At 44.2% G+C, this 25,604-nt stretch overlaps 1 protein-coding gene across 7 annotated transcripts in view; it reads left to right on the top strand.

The window, feature by feature from the left end:
- The first annotated feature begins 701 nt into the window (after positions 1-701).
- Positions 702-25,604, top strand: part of Plekha1 (pleckstrin homology domain containing A1) — a 51,717-nt gene continuing 26,814 nt past the window's right edge. For 5 of the 7 annotated variants that reach the window (XM_045151115.1, XM_045151129.1, XM_045151125.1 and 2 more), the window contains exons 1-5: positions 702-800; positions 14,639-14,799; positions 18,124-18,180; positions 20,569-20,614; positions 23,866-23,963. In XM_045151115.1, the coding sequence (XP_045007050.1) occupies positions 14,659-14,799; positions 18,124-18,180; positions 20,569-20,614; positions 23,866-23,963 (342 nt within the window). In that variant the 5' untranslated portion in view covers positions 702-800; positions 14,639-14,658. Of the gene's footprint in view, positions 801-5,583; positions 5,601-14,638; positions 14,800-18,123; positions 18,181-20,568; positions 20,615-23,865; positions 23,964-25,604 lie in introns of those variants that run through there. The other 2 variants (XM_045151119.1, XM_045151143.1) reach the window with 2 other exon arrangements.

Raw genomic sequence — 25,604 nt, 5'->3', positions numbered from 1 at the left:
TATAAATCTTTATGCGAATACACTTGTCCTGAGTTTCGACCAACCCGTCTTTAATTCTCTCTTAGTCTCGTGTCATCAACATCCTTCTAAGGAGGTGCAAAAATAGTGTTTCTAAGGAGAAATAAATGATTAGGAGCGGAAAAACTGGTGCGGAAGTTTTAAAACGTTTTTCTCCAGGTCACACCGCAGCCTGTGAATTTACGCCTCTTGGGATGAATTGTGGGACAGCTTGCAAACAAATCATCTGCAAGCTGAACCAAGCCTATTTTTAAAAGCTCTCTGCGCCTCGCAGCCCTGGGCGATGACATCAGAGAACCCGGAGTTCCACCTCCCGGGCGAGCCTCATGGTCCCCCTAAAACTACAAGCCCCAAGATGCAGCGCGGCGCCGAGGCCCAGCACTTAGCGCGAGGCCCTCCCACCCGAACGCGCTGCAAGCCACGGGCGGCCCCTGAAACCAGGAAGGCGTCCGCTTCCCTCGCCGACCCTCCTCCCCAGCCCGCCACGCAGCCGGGCGCGCGCGGTGCCTGTCGGGACTTGTAGTCTCTCTGGCTGGGAGTTGTCCGCTCCGGAATCTCAGCCGCCGTCTGGGAGGGTTGAGGCGGGCGCGTGCACGCGTGCGCAGTGTGCGCGGGCGGGCGGGCGGGCGAGCGAGCGGGCGGGCGGGCCGTCGTGGACGCCGCTCCCCGGGCAGCTGGGTACCTGTGGGAGCCGGGACCGAGGCCGCGGTGAGGCGGGACGCGCGAGGCGAGCGGGGAACGTGGTGGGACCCAGCGGGAGCGTGGCGGCCAGCGTGAGGCGGGTGAGTGGCGGGGCCGCGCCCCCGAGCCGAGCGTCCGTCCGTCCGTGCGTGCGTCGGTGCGCCCGCGCGCGCGGTACCTGGGCGAGGCCGCGGGGTCGACTCACCTGCGCGCGGGGCGCGGGCGGGCGGGCGGCGTGGGCGCGGGCGCGGGCGCGGGCGCCGGCCGGGGGTCCCGCGGGGAAGTGCCGTCGCGCCTCTCCTCCTCCCTCAGTCCCGCGGCCGCTCAGCTGCCCGGGGATTCCCGGTGGCGACGCCTGTCGGGGTGGCTGCGGTCCAGGGCCGTGCCCACGGTGCCGCGGGCGCCGGGCATCGCTCGCCGGCCTCGCCGCGCGCGCGCTTTCTCGCGTGGGGACCGGAGCGGGCCGACGTCGCGCGGCGTGCGTGATTGACCCGTGTCCCTGCGTGGGCCCGCGGGAGAGCGGAGAGTGACTTGGGCAAGGTCACACCAGCGGGACCCGGGATGCGTGCGGCCGGAGCCCGCCGCCCGCTCTCCCCCCACCGTCGCTCGCCCGGGTCCAGGGACTCGGTGGCGAGCTGCCAAGCACAGCCACCGGGGAGGCGGGGTTGTGGGGTTTGCTTGCTTTCCGCTGACCCCCTCCTGGGGCGCTTGTGGAGGGGCCAAGGATGCAACTTCTCCGTGCACCGACTTGGGTATCCACTGTGGGCTGCGCGAATATCGAAATTCTAGTTGCTTTCTGTTCGCTGGCAGGTCCCAGAGCAGGTTTAAGGAGCCAAGGATCCAGGCAATGTGTGTCATGTCCTTCACCGCTTCACCTCCCTATGCCCTGTGGTACCTTCTTGACAGCCAGCTAGCAGATCGCTGCCTGCCCGCATAAGGGTTGCCTTCGCCTCTAATGAAGCCATTACCCTTTGTGAACGACTTTTCCTACTAGAAAAATCTCATTTCCTGTGTATCTAGTGACTGGAACGGAGAGCGCCCTCTGAGGTTTATACCATTGACTTTTAACTTTCAACTCCGGTGCAGTCTTTTATTTTCCTTCATTACCCAAACTTGCACGCTTTCTAGGTTTGTTTAAAAACATTGAAGGAGGGGCTGGAGAGATAGCTTCTTGGTTAAGGCACTGGCCTGCAAAGCCTAAGAACCCCAGTTTGATTCCCCAGTACCCACGTAAAGCCAGATGCATGTAATGAGTGGCACGCGCATCTGGAGTTCTTTTGCAGCAGCTGGAGCTCCTGGCATATCCGTTCTCTCCGTCTCCTCTCTCTCTTCTCCCCGCTCCCCCCCCCCCCCGCGCTTGCAAATACTTACTTTCCCCCCTCCCCCCTCATATTTTGGTTTTTCAAGGCAGGGTCTCATTCTAGCTCAGGCTAACCTGGATTTCATTATGTAGTCTCAGGGTTCCTTTGAATTCATGGTGATCTTCCTACTTCTGCCTCCTGTGTGCTGGGATTAAAGGCATGCACCACCACGCCCGGCTAATAAAAATATTTTTTTAAAAAATTGAAGGACATTACAGCGGAGTTTAGGTGAGCGTTATATGATTTAGAGAAAAACTTTGAAAAAAGCATGTAAAACTATTTTTTGTTACAGCTGAAAGAACTTGAACTATGATTCAAGAAGAGTAACATTTATTTGATCACAGTGCCTATAACTTCACATTCATATTTTTCAATAGGCATTTCCTAAATTTAAATATTCCTTATCATGGGCAGCTCTTTTCAAGGGACATTATATTTAAACAAGAACTTTTTATTTTTCTAGGTAAGGTCTTGCTCTAGCCAGGCTGACCTGGGATTAAAGGTATGCACCACCACACCCAGTTTTAAACAAGAATATTAAGCTTGGCAGAATTTGATGTAATTATTCTTTAGTGTGTCCATTGACAGATTTCTCTGGAAGAGTATGCCTGTGTCAAGAACATGCTGGGAATCTCCTTTGGGGTAAACAGTTAATGGCTTGCCATACTAGAAATATGATTGGTGTTGCCCTCTCTGTCTCACTTTATCTTGTTAGCTGGTAGTTTTATTGTTGCTGGTGGGGAGAATAGTATGGTTGTATTTTTTTTTTCCTTTCTAGTTTTAGCAGTGTAGCAAAATAGGAAAGAGTTTATGTGCAAATTTGTTTATTATAGAATAGGAGAGACAGTGGGACAGGATAAGTATACAATTGTGAGGAAACTGCTATGAGTTCATAAGCCGGAAGGACCTTTTTAGAAGTGTTTAAGGATGTTAAGAATAGCATTGGGTTCTTTTCTTTAAACAAGTCATTGTGGCCCATAGTCAAGTATTGGCTGATGAAATTTGGGATACAGAAAGATACTAAAGGTGGAAACACTTAACTTTTTTAACATGGGGCTTTCCCTTTAAGACCATTGACTAGAACTTTTATAATTGATATATTTCTCCTGAGGCAGGTCTCACTGTAGTCCAGGCTGGCCTGGAATTCACCTTGACCCTCCTACTTCAGCCTACCCAGTGCTGGATTAAAGGCATGTGCCACCACATCTAGCTTAGTAGAATTTTTCAAAGACCAACTTCTTGGGCTGGAGAGATGGCTCAGCGGTTAAAGATGCTTGTTTATAAACCTTCATGGCTCAGGTTTGATTCCCCAGTACCCTCATAAAGTCAGATGCACAAAGTGCCACTTGGATCTGGAGTTTATGTGCAGTGTCAGGAGGCCCTGGTGCGCCCATTACCTACTCTCTCTCTCTGCCTCTTTCTGCCTCTCAAGTAAATAAAAATTTTTTTTTGTTGTTTTTATTTGACAGTGATGGGGGGGGGAATGGGTGCATCAGAGCCTCCAGCCACTGCAAAGGAACTCCAGACGCATGTGCCACCTTGTGTATCTGGCTTACATGGGTCCTGGGGAATTGAGCCTTGAGCTGGCGACCTTAGGCTTCACAGGCAAGCACTTAACCGCTAAGCCATCTCTGCAGCTCCTAAAATATTTTTAAAAATAAAAAGTAACTTTTTGATCTGAACCTGAAAGTTATTTACTTTTTAAGTTTCCGATGTCACAAATTCCACATTTTTTCTCTGTGATAATTATAATTCAGAATGACTCTTAAGAAATAATTTAGTAGGGTGATTTTAGTTAGGCGTTGACATTGCTTGGGGCTGGCTTTTCTTGTTCTTGTTTAAATAACAAGGAAGTTGGTGCTGAAGAGATGGTTCAGTGGTTAAGGTGCTTGCCTGCAAAGCCTAATGACCTGATTGTGTTTCCCCAGCACCCATGTAAAATGAGATCTGCAAGCTGGTGCATATGTCTGGAGTTCGTTTGCAGCAGCTAGCGGCCCTGGTGTGCCCATTCTGTCTTTCTCTGGCTGGTATGGTAGTTCCCATCTTTAATCCCAGCACTCAAGGAGGCAGAAGTGAGAGGATTGCTATGAGTTTGAGGCTAGCCTGATACTCTGTAGTGAATTCCAAGTTAGCCTAAGCTAGAGTGAGACCCTACCTCAAAAAAGTCAACCAGGGGGCTGGAAGATGGCTTTGTGGTTGAGGCATTTGCCTGCAAAGCCAAAGGACCCAGGTTCGATTCCCGAAGACTCACATAAGCCAGATGCACAAGGGGGCGCACGCATCTGGAGTTCGTTTGCAGTGGCTAGAGGCCCTGGCATGCCCATCCTCTCTTTCTCTTTCTCTCTCTCTCTCTGCCTTTAAAGAAATAAATAAATTTTTAAAAAGTCAAACAAACAAAAAGGGCTAGAGAGATGGCTTAGCGGTTGTGGTGGTTTGGTTCTGGTGTCCCCCATAAACTTAGGTGTCCTGGATGCTAGGTTCCCCAGCTGATGACAATTGGAAATTAAAGCCTTCTGGAGATGATGTATTATTGGGGGTGGACTTATGGGTGTTATAGCCAGTTTCCCCATGCCAGTGTTTGGCACACTCACCTAATACTCTGGTTCACCTGATGTTGGCCAGGGGGTGATGTCTAGCCTTTGCTCATACCATCGTTTTCCCTTGCCATCGTGGAGCTTCCCACTTGAGCCTGTAAGCTAAAGAGGTTTATTTTGGCTGCTCCTGATCGGATGATTTCTACCAGCAATGCGAACCTGACTGCAGCAGTAAAGTGGTACCAAGGAGTGGGATTTCTGCTAGACACCTGACTGTGTGGCTTTGGCCTTTTGGAGCTGATTTTCAAGAGGAATGTGGAAGGATTTGAAACCTTGGCTTAAGAGACACCTTGCAGTGCTGTAAGTACAGCTTGATGGATTATTCTGGTCAGAGTTGAAAGACCTGAATGCAGTAAGAACTATGGACTGTGAGGTTGGCTTATGAGGGTGAGAAAGAGCTTTGCCTGAACTGGGCTAGGAGCAGTTTGTATGAGAGGCTTGCTGTTACACCCATGCCCTGAGCACTTGTGCAGGGTTGCTTTGTGTAGAAACCAACTGGTGTGAGCAGAGGGATATAACACAGAAAAATGAAATCTTTGGGTGAACTGCTGCACATTGAGCTGCAATTGAGAGATTATAACCTTTGAGATTAGGCCAGTTGATCTGCACTGGGGCAACAGGAAGATGTAAACTCTTTCGAAGGGGCCTGAGTGCCCAAGGAGTGTCCTGTTCTTCAAAGTTTGCTTTATTCCCCCCTGGGTTAACAAAATGGCACCCCACCTGGTATTGTGGAATATAAGAAATGCAGGAAAGAGAGGGTCTTTGAGTTTGCAACACGGTCTTTTGCTTTGGAAATGGCCATGGGCAGTGTGAAGCAGGTTTGCTGGATGCCTGCATGGAGACCTGATGGAGCCATGAAGATGAACTGTGGCTTGCAGTGGAGATGCTGGAACCTCGAGATGGCTGCCAAGGAGAGCTACTGGCCCCAATGAAGTTTCCCAGGACTGTGAGTAGCCTAGCTGGAGGGGAGGAATTGGAACTCCAGAGGCTTGTTGCTGGTTAGAATTATCGGACTTGGAGATTTGTCACTGGCTAGAGTTGTTGGGCTTGGAGCTAAAGAGTTTGATGCTTGCCCTAGTTGTTTTAAATCTTGTATTGGTTGAATATTTCTTTGCTATTCCCAATGCTATCTTTTGCAGTGTGTTTATTTTGTGCCATTATGTTTTTTTGTGGGGGAGGGTTATCTTGGTATTATGACTCAGTTAAAAGATCTTGGACTATGGGGATGTTTGAACATCATTGGGATCAATTAAAAACTATGGGGACTTTTAAGTTGGACTGAATGCAATATATTTTACATTGTGTATGGATATCAGTTTATGGGGGCCAGGGGCAGAATGTGGTGGTTTGATTCAGGTGTCTTCCATAAACTTAGGTGTTCTGGATGCTAGGTTCCCAGCTAATGGCATTTGGAAATTAAAGCCTCCAGGAGGCAGTGTATTGTTGGGGGCGGCCTTATGAGTGTTATAGTCAGTTTCCCCATGCCAGTGTTTGGCACACTCTCGTGTTGCTATGGTCTCCCCTCTGCTCATGCCATCATTTCCCCCTGCCATCATGGAGTTTCCTGCTTGAGCCTGTAAGCCAAAGAGGCTTATTTTGGCTACTGTTGGTTGGGTGATTTCTACCAGCAATGCGAACCTGACTGCATCAGCAGTTAAGGCACTTGCCTGCAAAGCCAAAGGACCTAGGTTCAATTCTTCAGGATCTACGTAAACCAGATGCACAAGGTGGAGCATGAGTTTGTTTGGCTAGAGGCCCTGGTGTGCCCCTTCTGCCCCTCCCTCCCTCTCTCTCTTTAATAAATAAGAGAAGAATAAAAGAACGAGGAAGGTAATTTTGTGATAGAATGGATTAACTATAGATGCAACAATAATTACACTCTACTTTTTTATTAGAAAAGTGCTACAGCACAGCAGTAAGGGCCTCCATTTCTTTAGCCATTTGATTACAGCTGAGGTCCGAGGTAATGTGTATTCCCTTCCTCACATGCTTGAGAAGTTCGCTTTTGAGCTTTAACATGACCACTTAAAATTTCAAGATTAAAAGATCATTTTAGAACTGCAGTTATATCGTACAAGAGAAATAAATATTAAAGTTTAGGTTTTAACAGAAACATTTGTGAGTACACAGCATTTGGAAATATGTTGGCTAGTTGGAAATGACTCAACAGGGCAGGAACATTTGATAGTTGTAATGCTTAGTTATTTTTACAAACACATAGATAGGATTGTTTTTTTTTAAAGATTTATTTTTATGTGTTTATTAGAGACAGAGAGAGTGGGGGAGAGTGAGAGAGAGAGTGAGAATGGGTGTGCCAGAGCCTCTAGCCACTGCAAACGAACTTCAGATGCATGTGCCACTATGTGCATCTGGCTTACGTGGGACCTGGAGAATCAAACCTGGGTCCTTAGGCTATGCAGGCATGCACCTTAACTGCTACGTCATCTCTCCAGCCTGATAGGATTATTTTTAATAAGAATAAAACTTTCTGTTTGTATTTGCTCTGTTACAATCAATGAGTAACTAAGTAACCTAATCCTAAATAGTGGTTTTCTTTGTAGGTACTACATGATAAAGATGTGAACTTGAATTCTTAGAAGACATTGAAGTAAAGATTTGTTTGCTGTTTATTTTAGTAAATCTTTTTACCAGTTGAATAGCTTTGATTCCCAAAGATAATCTTTTGGCTTTTTTTTTTTTTAATCAAGCTTTCCTTAAACAGGGGTTTCTCGTGAATGTTAAAATTTGAGTCAGTTAGGATATTTTAGAATTACATATATGGTAAGGTAAAATATTGTTTCTACATCAAACCTGTATTAGATTTGTCACTCTGAAACTTTATTCTCAAAAAAATAGTAGGTTGTTTTTGTTTTTGCCTTTTACAGTTCAACCATTGAGTTTTAGATTCTGGATTCCACTGAACCTCTTCTTGAAAAAAGGACAGTCACAAGTGCTAGACTTGGAAGTGATCTCAGAGCTGTTCTCATGTGGCCTCTAACCCAGTACAGTAAATCCTTCTGACAGTCTCCATGGAGGCCAGGTGTCCCTCCCGTTGCTAAGGACGGCTGTGCAGCTCCTATGTCATCTGGCCATTGAACAGTCCAGCGTGATGACAAGCACGAGGCGGGGCTGACTGCCCCACTCGCGGCTTTGTAGTTTCTCCTCCCTCCCACCAGCTCATGGCTGGCTCAAATACAGCTTCTCATCATGTATAGCTGTTAAAAGCTCCAGTCGGATCTATTCCAATTTAAAACCTCAATCTTCTATGCAGTTTAGAGCTTCTTTCCCCGTACCGAGGCTGTGGCCACTTGCTATCTAAAGCTCTTGGGGTAGGAGGGCTTATGTGTGCTCTGGAGTCAACCTCTTTCTTTCTCTGTGGGGATCTAGTCAGAAGAGAAATGGAGTCCCCCCCCCCCATATTTCCTGCCTGGTTCTCCCACAGTTCCCTTGACTGCCTGTGTCAGGCCAGTGATGTCCACCCATAGACAGCCACATTGGCGTTTCTGGTGAGATTTTGCATGGAGACTCCCGATGCATAGCTCCTAGATATGAAATTTCTGTGTTTAAGCCCTTTCTACCCCACAGTTTCCTTGAGTGTGTGAGGTGAAATAGGGTGAGATCTTTTTTATTTTTCTGCAGCCAGATTAAAAAAAAATTATTTTATTTTTACTTATTTATTTGAGAATGACAGACAGAGACAAAATGAGGCAAAGAGAGAGAGAATGGGCACACCAGGGCCTTCAGCCACTGCAAACAAACTCCAGATGCATGCACCACCTTGGGCATCTGGATTACGTGGGTCCTAGGGAATTGAGCCTTGAGCTGGGGGTTTCTTGGGCTTCATAGGCAAGTGCTTAACCACTAAGCCATCTCTCCAACCCTGTAGCCAGATTTTTTTTTTTTTTGTTTGTTTGAGGTAGGGTCTTGCTTTGGCTCAGGCTGACCTGGAAATAACTATGTAGTCTCAGGGTGGTCTCGAGCTCACGGTCATCCTCCTACCTCTGCCTCCCAAGTGTTCGGATTAAAGGTGTGTGCCATCACGCCTACAGCCAAATTTTTTTTGACGATGGCAAGACCACTTGAGTCCACGCACTTCTGCACTTGCTGCTCAGTTCACTGAAAACTCATTTTTTTTTTTGTTTAAAATAAAATTAAAACTTAAAAAAATTACATAATATTTTCCACCCCTTCACTGAATTCTCTTTCCTCCTGTTCTCTATTATTGTTATCACTATTAATTATTTTGCTCTCCATTGTTCATAGCAGCTTGTTGCTATGCATGTCATAGCAGTTTCTGTGAGGGCATGAACACAACCACCTAGTGCAAAGCACTCCTTCCCATCCACCGGCTCTTACGTTCATTCCTCCGTCTCTGCCGCTGTGCTCCTTGGGCCTCGTTTCTTTATGCCTGATGGTAGCTTGCAGGCTGCTCAGGCTGACCGCTTTCAGGGTCCTGCCGGCTCTCATTACCTCTTGCCGTTCTTGCTCAGAGAGGCAGTTTTGTGCAGGCTCCTGTGCAGCTGAGTGTAGTGCCAGTCTCCCTGCCTTCTGGGCACTTAAGATCTTGGTGAAAAGAATCTTGGAGGTTCCTGCCACTACTTTGAGGTGAATACCTCTTTCCTTTCCCAGTTCTCACTAGAGACTTGAAGTACTTGGATTCTTTCCTCTCTTCTGTCACTTCCAGAAAGGACAAGGGTGGTAAGGTAGTGGTCAGGGTAACAGCCATGTGTGTTTTTAGCCATATCTGACTGCACGTGTGTGTGTGTGTGTGTGTAAAGACACAGGGAGGTGAGGGAGCTGTGCCTGACTCTACACACAGGTAGGGTGAGTGGGTGAGTGTAGATAGAAAGAGACAGACGAGGTGAGGGAGCCGTGCCTGACACGGGGGCAGGCGTGTGTGTGTGTGTGTGTGTGTGTGTGTGTGTGTGTGTGTGTAGATGTTGTAGTCAGGTTCGCATTGCTAGTAGAAATCACCCAACCAAGAGCAGCTTGTGGGAAAAAAGAGGTTTATTTTGGATTACAGGCTCGAGAGAGAAGCTCCACGGTGGTAGGGAAAACGACAACATGAGCAGAGGGTGGACATCACCCCCTGGCCAACATAAGGTGGACCATACCAACAGGAGAGTGTGTCAAACACTGGCATGGGGAAACTGGCTATAATATCCATAAGCCCACCTCCAATAATACACCGACTCCAGGAAGCATTAATTTCCAATTGTCATCAGCTGGGGAACCTAGTATCCAGAACACCTAAGTTTATGGAGGACACCTTACTCAAAGCACCACAATAGAGAAACAGAGAATGATACAGACAGACAGACAGACAAAGACAGGGAGGCGAGGAAGCAATGCCTGACTGCACATAGATTATGTGTGTGTACTGCACAGATATCTGATCCTGATGCTTGTCTAGTGCAGTCTCTGTCCACAGATTCAACCAACCATAGAATGAAAGTATTAAAAAATTGCAGAGAAGTAGCTGTTTAATCATATTTATGTTAAGAATTGTAAGGACCCTAGAGATGCTGTACAGCAGATGAAGGGTGTGCATAGGTTACCTGCAAATACTCTCCCATCACAGCTTTCCGTGTCCGTGGGGTCCTGAAGACAGTCCCTGTAGATGAGGTGGGACAACTCTTAAATCCTCAGCTTTGTTTTTGGATTCTGGGACAACAGGATTAGGCCCATGTGGCATCTAGTCAGCAATGAACAGGAATGTCAAGAGAGTTGTGATGGGGAGGTAATATGATGGAGAATGGAATTTCAAAGGGGAAAGTGTGGGGGGGGGAGGGAGGGAATTACCATGGGATATTTCTTTATAATCATGGAAAATGTTAATAAAAATTTAAAAAAAAAAGAGAGAGAGGCTTCAGGAGTTCTTGCTGTACAGAACTTAACTTTTTCTTCTTTGTCTTTCTAGTTTTTGTCTTGGCTTTTTTCTTGGCTCCTCAGTGCTACAATGTTAGCTGTGAATGTTAATTTATGGTTACTGTGTAAGAGCTCCCTGCACCTTACATCAGTAAAGATGAAGGGTGACTTTGAGGGGTAATTAATACTATGATTTTATTAGTTTTTGTCTGGTGCTAGCTTTACTAAGAATATAAATTTAAATAGAAATACAACATTTGAACCTTTTTCCTTCTATCACCTAAAAGCAGCTAAATCTGCTAGGTGGCTTCTTGTCTGAGGGACAGCAACTTTGTGTCTGCAAACTTGAGCCTTCCTGTTAGATGCATCATAATGGATATTATGTTGATATTATATATCAACATTTCATTCAGCAGGTAGCCTGTGAGTGCCCTCCCTGATCCAGCACTGTTGTAGACATTGGAGGATTAAAATGGAAGAAGTCCCTGGTCTCATGCAGTGTGCACTCCAGAGTTGGTGAATAGTGGGCTCTCATTTGAGATACTGGTGCGTGCTAAGAGAAGAGTGAAGCAGAGAAAGGAGATGGGAAGTGGCAGGTTTGGAACACCTGCGTTTTGAGATAACTTCCAGTCCCAGTTGGGTTAAAAGGTGGTTCTGCACTGGAAGCTTATTTGTCGAGGCCAGCAGGCAGCTGAAGAGGGAGACGAGGCCTGTAGGCCTTGGTACAAGCCTTGGTTTGTACTTGGAGTAGGATGGAGTCCTGTTGAGATAATGGTTTTCAGCCTTGTCTGAACACTAACATCTGACATAATTGGCCTTGAGTGAGTGGGAATACTCCCTCAGCTTTTTAGGCACTAGGGTTTTCAAGAGCTCCTAAGTGATTCTTCTGAATATCTAACTAAGGCTGGTGTCCTGCATTGAAGCGTTTTGAGCAGATTGGAACCACAGAACTGGGGAACATGGCCTCTCCCTTATTGGAATCCTGGCTGTGTTATGTCCTTGGCTTTACTTTTCTCCTGTGTACAGTCGTTACAAGTATTAAGATAAAAATACTTAGAACAGTATCTGGAAACTGGTAATATGTATTATTTTTAGGTAAACAATTGAATTTTTTTTCTTTGGTGGGTCTAGCTGGGACAGAACACGTGACCAGAATCAGCTTATGGAAAGAAAGAGTTTATTTCAAGGGCAAGTTTCATCATGGTGGGGAAAGTGTAGCATCACCAAGGAGGTGGTCGTAGAGCGACCTGAGCCAGCACTGGCAAGGGGCCGGGTTATAAAACCCCAAGGCCTGCGCCCACTGTGGTCGTTTGGATGTATGCTCCCTACCAGACTCAGGAGTTCATTAAAGCTTGAAACCTGGATTTGCAGCTGCCTAGCTAGAGAAGGTGTCACTGTGGGCAGGTCCTGGTGTCCAGCCCTAAGGTGTTACTGGGAACGGTGCAATAGAGTGAGATCTTTTTTATTTTTCTGCAGCCAGATTTTTTTGACAGTGGCAAGACCACTTGAGTCCAGGCACTTCTGCACTTGCCACTCAGTTCACTGAAAACTAATTTTTTTAATGTTTAAAACAAAAATTTAAAACTTAAAAAATTACATAATATTCTCCACCCCTTCACTGAATTCATTCTTCCTGTTCTCTAGTATTATTATTATTATTACTATTAATTATTTTGCTCTCCTCCATTATTCACAGAAGCTTATTGTTATGCATGGCATAGGATTTAAATAAGGTCTGCTTGTTTTGGTCAGTCAGATGTCTTTTGCATTCTTTTGTTAGTTTGTAAGTGCTCTCTGCTTCTTTTCCCCTACTGCATTTAAATGCTTTTCAGAGTAGGTATACCATTTTGCATCCAAGAAGCAATGTGTGAATGTTCATTTGCCTATATCTCTGACAGCATGTACTGTCAACGTTTTGTCCATTCTAGTAGGTAGATAAGTATTGTCTGTAGTTGTTTAATTGTACTGCCTTTCTGGCTGATGAGAGTTTAGTATTTTATGCATACTTACTATTTGTATATCTTTGTAAACTTCTCTGTTAAGATTTCTTGCCAGTTTTACTATTTGGTTGTCTTACTGAGTAGTAATTACCAACCTGTTCTTGGATATCAGTAGTTACGTGAATATAGGCATACTATTTTCACCAATTTCATGGCTTGATCCATATCCACCCCCCCCATTTGTAGTACTGGGGTTTTGAACCCAGGTCCTCGTGCATGCCAAGCAACTGCTGTACCACTGAGGTACATCCCCAACCACATTTTACATAATTTTTACGGGTATAGATGTAGCTCAGAAGTAGAACGGTTGGGTAGTATGCTCAAGGGTCCTGGAATTAATCCCAGGATAAGAGAAAATACCCACCCCCCCAAAAAAGCCTTGAAAGAAATTTCATTTAGATGTCAGATTTTTTAAACCTGTTTTTTTTTTTTTTAAAGAGAGAATGAATTGGTGCACGAGGGCCTCAGCCATTGCAGTGGAAGTCTAGATGCTTGCACCACCTAGTGAGCATGGGCGACTTTGCACTTACCTCACCTTTGTGCGTCTGGCTTATGTGGGATCTGGAAAGAGATCGAACATGGACCCTTAGACTTCACAGGCAAGCACCTTAACCACTAAGCCATCTCTCTAGACCAAGTGTTTTTTTTTGTTTTTTTTTTTTAAGTATGTGATTGACTTGTGGAGGAAATTGGGTTGTTTGCCTTGGGGTTTCCCCCAGTCTGACTTGTGCTGGTGGAATGCTTGGAGCACAGCTTACCATTTCCCTCCGCCTTCTGCATTTCTTGGAAGCTGGTAGTTAGATATGGGGGAATCTATTAACTTGTTCAGATTTAGAGACAAACATTTTTTATATGCTGGGTTTCTAGGTGATGTTAAATGTCTTCCATCAAGCAGGTCATAATACCTGTTTATCTCTGTTTTGTTAGCCAAGTTTATTCTGATTCACCTTAGTTTCAACAATTTAAACAGTTTTAAAGAGAGGATAGTGTGTAGTGCTTAAGATAGGAGCTCTAGAGCCCAGGAATCTGCGTTTAAGTTTTGACTCTTCCTTCTTTCCTTCCTTCCTACCATTCTTTCTTTAAAAAAACACACATAAAACAGTTCTATAATCTGGGAAGATCACTCTCTGGGTCAGTGCTAGTTTCCCCACAGGTGAGGTGGAGGTGATGATGGTACTCATAGGGCAGTGTTGTTTAAAAAATATCTTTTTAGCAAGGAGTGGGGAAGGGGGAGATAACTATTGAGATTAAAAGATTGAAAATGGACACACCTGGATCTCTGTCACTGCACATGAACTCCGGATGCATGTCTTTATGTGGGTACTGGGGAACTGTATAAGGGCCAGCTGGCGTTAATCAGTGAGCTGTCTCCTCAGGCCCTCAGGGTGAGTTTGAAGATTGAGAACCTCCCACAAGGCTTATATACAGTAGGTAGTCAGTAAATATTAACTACTGTTGTGAATTTAAAAGTATTCTGAAATAGTATAAAAGGTAGGTTATCTTGATTTGTAAGTGAGAAAATTAAAATTTGGATAGCTTAATTTCTAATTCACTTGGGTTTGTTTATTATTTATTTGAGATCAACAGAGAGAGAGAGAGAGAGAGAGAGAGAGGAGAGAGAGAGAGGGAGGGAGAGAAAGAAAGAAAGAAAGGGCACGCTAGGACCTCCAGCCACTGCAAACAAACTCCAGATGGATGGGCCACCTGTGTATCTGGCTTACATGGGCCCTTGGGAATCAAGTCTTGAACCGGGTTCCTTAGGCTTCACAGGCAAACACTTAACTGCTAAGCCATCTCTCCAGCCCCACATTTGGGTTTATTTTAAGGGAGAAGATGATCAGTTATTGAGTGGAATGATTCTTGTTTTCCTTACTGGTTTAACAGCTGCATTTAGGAGGCATCTTTAGTAGACCTGATTTCCAAAATGATTTTGCCCATCTGTCAGATATTGATAAAAGTTCTTGTTAACTGACTTCACCTATGTTAGAAAGTAGGCTTCTGGGAGAGCAGCGTACCATAGCCCAGATTAAATCTTGACATCCACTGGAAAATGCTTTTGTTTTCCTTAGGGAGCTTACTGTTAACATGCTTAATAAATAATGTCTTTATTTTACAGTGTAATGTTCAAGCCCAGAAATGCCTTATGTGGATCGACAGAATCGTATTTGTGGTTTTCTAGACATTGAAGAAAATGAAAACAGTGGGAAGTTTCTTCGAAGGTATTTCATACTGGATACCCGAGAAGATAGTTTCGTATGGTACATGGATAATCCACAGGTTCGTAATTACCTTTGAAAGCATAAGCATTTGGCATAGGTTGTAGGATTTGTCTTTATAAGCAGTATATATTAGATTTATTTTCAGTAGGTTAGCTTTAGTTTCATGCTCTATTCTTGGCACCCAGGATCATGTTTGAACTTCTAAAGGTAAAACTAAGTTTATTTCATTAAAGTTAGAATTTGTGCCTATATATTTATCTATTTCCTCTCTTGGGAGATGCATACCATTTCTGGTTGAAATTCTTGACTTTTACACATTTGAGACCCTATTCTTAGGTTAGAAAATGTTACCTCCTGGAAAATAAACTACTCAGTATTCTTGGACATAGTATTTCTTTCATCTTGTAGAGTCAGACATTTGAAATACATCTTAGTTTTGTTGTTGCCATACGAATCATTGAGACTAGTGGCATAAGCCAGGTATGAGCATCCCAGGTTTGAGATGTGTGAGAGACCTGGAGTCAGAAAACGTCTGTTGAGTAGTTTTAAGCTTTTCCTACTTGTGGCAGGCACTCTTCAGTGTTGTTTTATGCAAAATGTATGTGCAGTACACATAGAGGCCACAGGACAGCCTCAGGTGTCACCCTCAGGAATGCTGTCCACTTCCCTTGAGGCCGTCTCACTGGCCTACAGTTAGGCTAGACCAGCTGGCCAGGGAGCCTCAGCAATCCTCCTGCCTCTGCTCCCCAGTGCGCTGGCATCGCAGCCATGTGCTGCCCTGTCTGGCAGTTTTACATGGATACTGGGGGCGGGCGTCAAGCTTCGGTGCTCAGGCTTGTGAGGCGAGCACTCTACCTATTGAGCTCTTGTCCCTGCCCTGTGAGGCTTTTTATTTCAAATAAAAAGCATTGTAACAGCTAAAAATGGAGAAGTATGTCCAGTGTGAGGGATGTGTCTCTTTACAGTGTCCACCAGTGCTGCTTGTGTGGATGGGAAACAGCGAACTCGAGGACAAGGAGAAATCAGATAATTAGCGTCTGCGCTCTTCATCACCCTGCACTGTTTTGACTAGATGAGATATATATATATGCTAGTGATGAATATTTCTTCATGTAGATTTTGAGTTACATGGTACCTCAGTGTTAAGTCACTCCCTTCACCCTGGTCTTCATTTTAAATGGTGCTTGAGTTATACATTGCTAAAAGCATATATTATATTTGGAATATTAATTATTTTTTGAGCCATAATCTAGTTCCTTGCATTTTCTACCCATCAGGCCTAACTTTTACCCTCTGATACGCCATGATATGAGTTTAGTCCTCTGCTTACATCTGGAAGGACAAGTGTGTTTTGATTCAGCTATGTTAACTGCACTGACTTTGCATGAGGCTTTTTCATAGGAAATGTCTCCATGTCACTGTCGCTGTAGAGCTTACTGACACCTTGTTTTGCTCCCTTATCTCTGGGTCTGATGCCCTTGGGAGGCAGCCACATGATTATTGCCTTTATGTACTTGACACAAGGTGCAGGTTTGCAGAAATCAGAAGTTTATGTTCAGTTTTTTTCTAAATTATGTAAGTCATATTCTTCCCTTGTATGACCCCATGTTTTAGACTGGGACATGATCCTAACACTTCCCTTGTCGTTGGTACAGCTGCGTTCTCCTGGACTTTCTCTAGTCACTTTACCAGATCCTAGCTTCTGGTTCCCACAGAACTGCATACATTTGCCAGTGTGCTTTCCCTGATCTCTCAGGGTCTGAGGGCTCACATATGGTGTGTGTACACACACACACACACACACACACACACTCACTCACTCTCGCTCACTCACTCGCATGTAGATGTGTTGCCACTTGCTCACCGTTGAGCAGATCAGAGGAAGATACCGGGTCCCCCCACCTTCTGCCATATTTCCCTGACACAGAGTCTGCCGCTTGTTGTTTGGTTTGACGACTCCTCTCTGAGGACAAACATGCACACAGTCCTGCCTGGCTGTTTAAGTGTGTGTGTGTGCTTTCCCAGCAAGTGCTCTTACCTTCTGAGCCATCACTTAGCCCCATAAAACTTCTTAAGATTTCACTTGTTTATGTCTCTAAATATTTTTTCTATTGCCTTTTGAAACAAAATCAGATTTTGTTTATGGTTCTGTAAGCTCATACAAAAGAATATTAGCTAAGCTGCAGTGAGAAAGTAGTCTTTAGCTATAGGATACATAACAGTAGAACAGTAAGACTCAGCCTCTTGTCTGAATTGTCTTTTTGCTCACCTGTAGGGGCTGGAACAAAGGGCCACACAAATGCGAGGCCAGTCAGTACTCTACCTCTGAGCCACACCCTCTGCTCTGCACTGTTGTCTTGATCCAGAAACTAAATAAACTGAAAACCTGAACAAAGTTGATTGAGAAAATGTGGTATCAAAAAATCAGGGCCAGAAGCTGGGCACAGTGGCGCAGGCCTTTAATCCCAGCACTGGGGAGGCAGAGGTAGGAGGATCGCTATGAGTTTGAGGCCACCCTGAAACTACATGGTGAATTCCAGGTCAACCTGAGAGAGGGTGAAACCCTACCTCAAAACAAATAAACAAAAAATCAGGGCCAGCTGGGCGTGGTGGCACATGCCTTTAATTCTAGCACTTGGGAGGCAGAAGTAGGAGGATCACTATGAGTTTGAGGCCACCCTGAGACTACATCATGAGTTCCAGGTCAGCCTGAGCTTGTGTGAGACCCTACTTCAGTAAACAAACAAACAAATAAAAATCTGGGCTGGAGAGAGACTCTGCTCCATGACTAAAGGTGCTTGCTTGCAAAGCCTCACAGTCCAGTATCCATGTAAAGCCAGATGTGCACTAAGTAACATACACATCTGGAATTTGTTTGCAATGGCAAGAGGCCCTGGCATGCTCATTTCTTCTCTCTCTCTCTCTCTCTGTCTCCCTCCACTTGCAAATAATGCACATTTTAAAAACAGAAATCACATTTCTATGCTGGGAAGGTGGCCCCAGTGGGTAAAGCATTCACACTCAACCTCAGACACCCGGGCTCCATTTCTAGAGCTCATGTAAAGCCAGAAGCTGTGTCAGGCTTCTGGAGTCGCAGGGCGGGAAGTTTCCTGGACGCTCCTAGTGAGGGCAGCAAAGAACCTCAGAGCGAGTGCCTGTCAGGAAGCCCTGCCTCCGATAGTTGAGGTGGGCAAAAGGACTGGCCCAGAACTTTTCTTCTGATCTCTACACATGTTCTCTGCCACGTGCATGCCCACACTGACACATGGACGTATACACAAAATAAATAATAATCAAAGTTGTTAACATTTTAACATATGAAATAGTATAAAATGAATTCATAATGTTGACTAATAATTATATATTAATAATTTGTTTCCAGAACCTACCTTCAGGATCATCACGGGTTGGAGCCATTAAACTTACCTACATTTCAAAGGTAGTGTTTATACATTGTATTAGTACTTTTTGTTGTCTGGTTTTTGTTCTTAAAAATTTTTTTTTTTTTTTTTTTTTGAGACAGGGTCTATCTTATGTAGCCCAGGCTAGTTTTTACAACTGATCCTCCTTCCTCAGTTTCCTGAACACTAAAGTTAAATGTGTATTCCATCTCCCACAACTATCATTGTGTTACTTTCATATGTGCATGAAATCCTTCCAAGTGAAAGTGTGAACAGAATTAGAGATGTTCAGGTTCATATCAATGATGTATACAAGAAATTTTTAAAAAAATATTATTTTACTATTTTATTTATTTGAGAGAGAGAGAGAAAGAGGCAGATAGAGAATGGGCATGCCAGGGCCTCTAGCCAATGAAAACAAACTTCAGACACATGTACCACCTTGTGCATCTGGCTTTACGTGGGTACTGGGGAATTGAACCTGGGTCCTTTGGCTTCACAGGCAAGCTCCTTAACCGCTGAGCCATCTGTCCAACCCAATAAGTATTTTAAATTGATAAAATTGAGAAGAATATAGATTTAACTTTCGGGATGTGGCATGTTGTAAAAGATAATATTCATTTTCACGATTGGGCACATGGTGAGAACGGTTTCTACACAAGGACCTGCATTCAGTCCCTCGCATCCATGTCAAAAGCCAGCATTGCCAAAACTAAAGCTGGGGCAGGGCCAGGGGAGACAGGAGCATCTCTGGTGGTCCTGGTCTGTAGCCCTGCCCTGCCAGTTCTGAGATGTGTGGGGCAGAATGCAGGAGGCGCTCTGGTGGTCCTAGTCAGCCAGTCTAACAGACAAGAAAGGGAGCCACAGGTTCAGTGAGAGACTGTTTTGGAAATAAGGCAGAAGAGTGATAGAGGACGCCCAGTGACCTCTTCCACACAGAGCACATGCACCTGAATGCGCATGTACACATATATTGTACTTCCCCCAACTCCAAAAAAAGAGGGCAGGGGCTTTCCAGGAATAGTGGCATTCCCATGATCCAGCATGTAGAGGCTAAGGCAGGATTTCCACTTTGAGGCTGATCTGGGCTTCTTAGGAAGTCTGTCTCAAAAGTAATAAAATAAAAATAAACAGGGTGAGGGAGGAGTCAGTAAACAGGCTGTGTCTTGAGTTCTTCGGGAGATTTTTCTACATTTGTATTATTATTTTTTTTTAGATTATTTTACCTCAACTTTTAAAATGCCATTGCCTCTGACATTTCCTTTTTTTTGTTTTGAAAGGATGATTCTACTTTTTGCTTTGATTCTACGAATTTCTATTTTCTTACTCGTTTGTTTTCCTGGTGTTTTGCGACACTGGTTTTGTTATTTTAAAAACGTTTTTAAAGCCAAGTGTGGTGGCACATGCCTTTAATCCCAACACTTGGGAGGCAGAGATAGGAGGATTACTGTGTGTTCGAGGCCAGCCTGAGACTACATAGTGAATTCCAGTTCAGCCTGGGCTACAGTGAGAACCTACCTCAAAAAAAAAACCAAAAAACTAAAAACAAAAGTTTTTAACCAAGTGTGGTGGCCTATGCCTTTAATCCCAGTACATGGGAGACAGAGATAGGCGGGTCATTGTGAGTTTAAGGCCACCCTGAGACTCCATAGTGAATTACAGGTCAGCCTGGGCTAGAGTGAGACCCTACCTTGAAAAACCAAAATAAAATAAAATAAAACCTGGGTTTTCTGAATGTTAATCTTTTGCTTATTTGTGTGTGTGTGTGGATTGGGGGAGGCAATATGGGCACAGCAGGTCCAGGTCCAGATGCATGCGTCACTTTGTGCTTTTAGCTTTATGTGGATACTGGGGACTTGAACCCTGACCCAGCAGGCTTTGCAAGCAAGTACCGTCTCTCCAACCCTCAGATGGCTTTTTGTGAGGCGCTAGCCCTGTAGGTTTATTTAACACAGAAAGGCTGTTGAGACGCAGAAGCACCAAGACTTAGTCAGCGGTGCTGCTGCGCATGTGCCGTAGTCTGATGGCAAATGGGAATTGTTCCAACAGAACACCAGTTTACTAAAGTGCCCGTGTTCAGAAGACATACCTTGATAAATAAAATGCCTTGCTATCAGTAGTACAATGCAGCTACTCATTCTCTTGACAAAATATATTTTGGCTGTTAGACAATATAGATTAGATATTTAAAAGGAAATATTTTCTGTTCAAGTCATATTGTCTAAGTTTACAAAACAAATGTTATGTAAAAGGTGTTTAAACAATTCTTCAGGGTAGATTGCAACCTTACATTCTGTAGAGATTTTCTGGGAAGGGAGAATTCCGTCGTAAAATTAACACCCCCCCCTTACCTGTTGGCTGTGGCACAGCAGCATTTGAAGAAGGGAGTAACCCGCTCTTCCCTCTTTCCTTTTTCTTTTAATTAGGTTAGCGATGCAACTAAGCTCAGGCCAAAGGCTGAGTTCTGTTTTGGTAAGTAACCACAGTTCATGTCACTTATTTTAACTCAGGCAGATTTAATCACATCGTATTGTAAAATAAAACAGTGACAGAAAACAAATCTAGGGATAGGTATACTGTTCTGTGGCACCTTTCCTTACAGCCATTTTCCAGTGAGGGAATAAAACTTGGACCCTCACCTCCAACCCAGAGCCTCTTTCCTGTGTCTGGTCCTTATTGTAGCTTCCTCCCTGCACCTAGTGTTTATCTCATGCTATTTCAGGTAGATTTTTAAAAAATATGTTTTCATTTATTAATTTGTGAGGAGATAGATATTTGGATGTGTCAGAGCTTCTTGCCATTGCAGATGAACTCCTGCTGTATGCACCGCTTTGTGTGCCTGGCTTTATATTATGTGGGCACTGAGGAACTGGACCCATGCTGGCAGGTTTTATAAGCAAGGGCCTTTAACCATTGAACCATCTTCTCAACCCCTGATAGTTTTTAACTCTGTGCATTGTATTATTCTATATTAAACATGTATATAATAAAAAGGGTTTCATCTTTGGCTTGTGAATAATGAGAAAATTACAGCTTGGAGGCAAGTGTATTTCAGGGCATTAGACTTACCTGCTGAGCAGACACTGTGCTTGTATGGGGGCCATAAGGGAAACAAGGGCTGTTGCCCTTCAGGATCTCCCAGGCTGGCTGCTGTGGAATGCTGGGTTACTACTAGAGCACTTCCCAGCTTGAGTCATGGATGCCAAAGGGGATAAGGAGGCTCTTGCATTGATGGCCAATTAGCATCTGGACCACCTTTTGCCATAAGGGAGAAGAAATCGGAGGCCCTCACGGGCAGAGAGTGTGGAGAACTGAAGGCAACTCTGGAAGGCTAGAGAAAAAATCAGGCAAAAGTCAGGTTTTTTGTTCTATACATACATACACACATATACATATATATACATACATACACATGCATATGCATACACACATATGAAGATAGGAGAGAATAATTCACGGTGTGCTCCAGTTCTTGACTTTCTAGATGATCTTTTGTGGGCTGTGGGCGTAGATGTGTGCTCTGGTGCCCTCCTCAATCCAGGTAGCTCTGGTTTAGAGAACCTGGGGCTCGCTCCCAATTTCGAAATCATACGTGTTTGAGAAATACCTTTTTTTGTCTTGAGGGTTTTCATTTCCCCCTCATCTTAGTCATGTTCAGCATGGGGCTGGTACATTAATTATTCAATGTTTTATAGAGACTTTTGGAAGTTATTTTTATATTTGACCAGTTCCAACAGTATTCAGTATTCAGAGGCTGTGGGTCCTATAATAACATTTTTTAAAGAAATACATATGCATAATATATAGAAAATAAGTATTGCTCAAGAGCAAACTGTGGTAGCTTGTAAGCCACTGTCTATGCAGGTGTGCTTTGCTTTGAAAAGCAGGTAGTCCCAGTCCCTAAAATTGCATAGAAAGCTTCAAATGTATTAAAGTTTTAAATTAAAAAAAAAAAAACTTATAAAGACTAGGTAAAGATGTTTATAATCTTAAGTTACTTTCAAAGTATATGAAATATGGAGAAATTAGACGAAAAAACTGATAGATTATTTGTTTCAAGGAAGATGCCATGGGCAAAGTCCTAAGAGACTAGAAGAATACGTAGATTTAATAGCGACAGATGAACAAGTCAAGAAAAATGGACAAAGAACATGTATAAAGCTCCCAAAATAAATAGAGATGACATAAACATACAGAGCTTACTTGTTGCACAACTGAAAGAAATTCCAATTTAAACATGGTGTTATTATCCACTAATTAGCAACTAATTAGGCCGCTAATCAGAACATTATATATCAGTCAGGGTCCTGGGAAGAAAACATTGCACGAGCTTTTCAGTCCCAGGGAATTGTTGGTCCACATGAGCACCAAGTAACTCAGAGATTAGAGACTGTGGACTAGCAGCCTGGTGTCTGCAGGGCTGGCACTGGAGCATCGGGAGTCTTGAGGTAGCTAGTCGTGGGCTGCTGCTAGTACAGGGAAGGCAACAGGAATGAGGCAGCCAGTCTTCTCTCCTCTTCCTCACTCTTACCTTCCAGGCTTCCACCAGCACTTTCCACTGGCAGAGAATGACTCCAGTTGGCACCAAACCTAGGAAATAAAGTCTGAGTCCTGGCCCCAGTGCCACAGAACTTTGGGGCTGAAAACAAGGTTTATAGCAGGTGCAGGTGCTAATAACAATACTGGTTAGGGATATTAAAGAGGCCTTTCTGTATATAGTTGGGAAGGTGTAAATGGGAAGACAATTTGCTCATCCTTATAAAAATCTTGAATGTTAATTCTATGCCTTGGTCTGTTTATGTCAAGAAGATCATCCCATAGAAAGGTTAAGTATAAATCCCTATGTGGTAGCACACACCTAAAATTCCAGCAATTGGAAGGCTGAGTTAAGAGGGTTCAAAGTCAGCCTGGGCTGGAGTGAATCCCTACCTTTAAAAAGAAAAAAAGCATAAAGAATGATGTATGTATGATGTTTCATTGTGTTATTTTTTTTCTTTATTTTCCAAATTTGTAGCCAAAGTATGTCAAAGGTTACATCATTAGTAGATTGACTTTCTATATAGTCGTATGTGCACTTAATGAAAAATATGGCCATAAAAACATCTTACCTTGGCTAGGGAGATGACTCAGGGGGTCAGAGTGATTGGTTCACAAGCATGAGGACATGAGTTTGATCCCTGGCACCAATGTTAATAAAAGCCAAGCAGAGGCCACACATGCCTAGAACACCAGCATTGCGCTTGTGTGTGTGTGACAGAGAGATGTGTGGGGTAAGGGTTAGAGGGGTGGAAAAGGAGGACTGCCGGGCCTCGCTGGTCAGCTAGTCTACCCGGAAAACAGAGAACTCTGGGTTCAGTGAGACCCTGTCTCAAGGAATTAATACAAGAGCAATAGAGGAGGACGGTGGTGTCCACTTGATGAAGTACGGTGGGAGAGCCGTGGGGGCGGACGGCGGTGTCCATTGATGAAGTAAGGGGGGAGAGCTGTGGAGGAGGACAACTGCCCATTTTTGTCCTCCACATGGGTTACACCCAAATGTGCTTACATCACATTCCAACACATACACCCCAAAATTTTATTTATATAATTAAATGACAAAAGCAGTATGTTATATAGTCCAATGTATTTGTCAAATTTAAAAGTCTAAGGGTTGAATCCAGACTATATCTGCTGCAAACATGCATACAGGGACAGGTCCAATATCTATGCATTTTCCCCAACAGTTATGAATGCAGGAATGAGGAAATACTTCCTTCAAGCCAATGATCAGCAAGACCTAGTGGAATGGGTAAACGTCTTAAACAAAGCTATAAAAATTACAGTAAGTATTTAAAAATTTTCAATATAGATAATCTTTAAATTTTGTAAATGTGTTTACTAATGTCCACAGGTTGCGAACCCAAGATTTGTTTTCAAAGACAGATGTTCTGACTGCAAATATTTTCTTGGACATGGTGACTCAACCTGTTCTTCAGCCAGTGAATGAATGAATGCCTATTCACTCAGTATACTTAATGAGTACTCAGGTTAACACTGCTCACAGGAGTCTTTCTAGAGAAAGATGTATGTAGCCTGCTGAGTTACCTGGAAGGCTTTAAGAACAATACTTGTGATGTAGGGGGTGAGCATGACCCCTGTGAGTTAAGGCAGGTGGTGACAGTGGGTGCAGGACGAGGGAGGCGAAGGACCGGGACTTGAGTCTGAAGAGCTGTGGCCCTGGGGTTTGTCTGAGTCTCTAAACGTCGTCTTTTTTTTTTTTTAATTTAATTTATTAGTTTTCTTTTCAGCAAATACAGGCAGTTTGGTACCATTGTTTAGGCTCATCCATGATCTACCCCCTCCCAATGGACCCTCCTTGTTGATGTAAATGGGTCGTGCATTGTGGAGTTAGCCCACAGTTATGGGTAAGATAAATGTCTGCATATCATGACCCAACATGTGACTCTGACATTCTTTCCGCCCCCTCTTCCGCAAAATTTCCCTGAGCCATGTTGGGTTCATTTTTGGTCTGCTTCAGTGCTGAGGTGTTGGGGGCCTCTGAGGCTCTGGCTCTCTGATTTGGTAGGAGTTGATTTTTCTCTGTGTTGGTCTCCTTCCCCTTTGTGCTGGTATCCAGTTCATCAGGAAAACAGCACCCTTGCTTGTTTCGCCAGTTATCCTTAGTTTCAGTCGGGCCCCTTTTGAGATATGTTGGGGCAGCTCTCTCCTTAGGATCTGCATCTATCTGAAAAAGAGAAGAAGATTCTCCGGAGGAGAGTAAGTTAGCACCCGGAAAATTGAGATAACACTTACTTTTTTGATAGAGAGTTTAATAGGTGTAGGCCCTCTTGTACCCCATGATTGATGGTAGCTTGATATTGGAGAGAGGGTTTATGTTTGGATAGGATTCTGACTTGTTTCCCAGCTCCAGCTATGGGTCTCGTACCACTGAGGGGATCAGTTAGCCAAATCAAGAGCAGTTGGTTCCCCACCATGGCTGTGTGCCACTATTGCACTTGTGTGGGCATCACATCAGGTTATTTGTTGCTAAGTAGGTTAGACCATGAGTTGCTTGGACAGATACTGGTCATTTTCCCCCAGTCGCCCATGTAGCACCTTCTGGCACTAGACACACTGACTGTCTGGGGACTGACTCTCTCCTGGCTTCCAGCCATACCGTTCCATTTTACATGTCAGCTGCATATGGAGTCTTCAGCAATAGGGTCTTACCACTGACCTTTGGTGGGTCATCAAGTATTCTGACAGAAGTCTGTCATTGTTTTGGGAAACCTTGTAGGTTTCTCTGATCAAAAGCTCATTGTGGATGGTAGCCCCAAGCTGGTAGTGGGGGTTACAGGTCGGTGCCCACTAAGAAATTGAGGAAAAACATAACTAATATACAAGAGTTAGAGAGGGGAGAGGGGGAGAGGGAGGGAGGGAAGATGTAGAAGGTTTAGGTTAGACTTGATCCTACCCTCTCCAG

The sequence above is a fragment of the Jaculus jaculus genome, chromosome 1, assembly GCF_020740685.1.
Source record: "Jaculus jaculus isolate mJacJac1 chromosome 1, mJacJac1.mat.Y.cur, whole genome shotgun sequence".
Taxonomy (NCBI): Eukaryota; Metazoa; Chordata; class Mammalia; order Rodentia; family Dipodidae; genus Jaculus; species Jaculus jaculus.
Note: the sequence above shows the minus strand (reverse complement) of the source record. Positions and strands in the feature narration are given on the sequence as shown.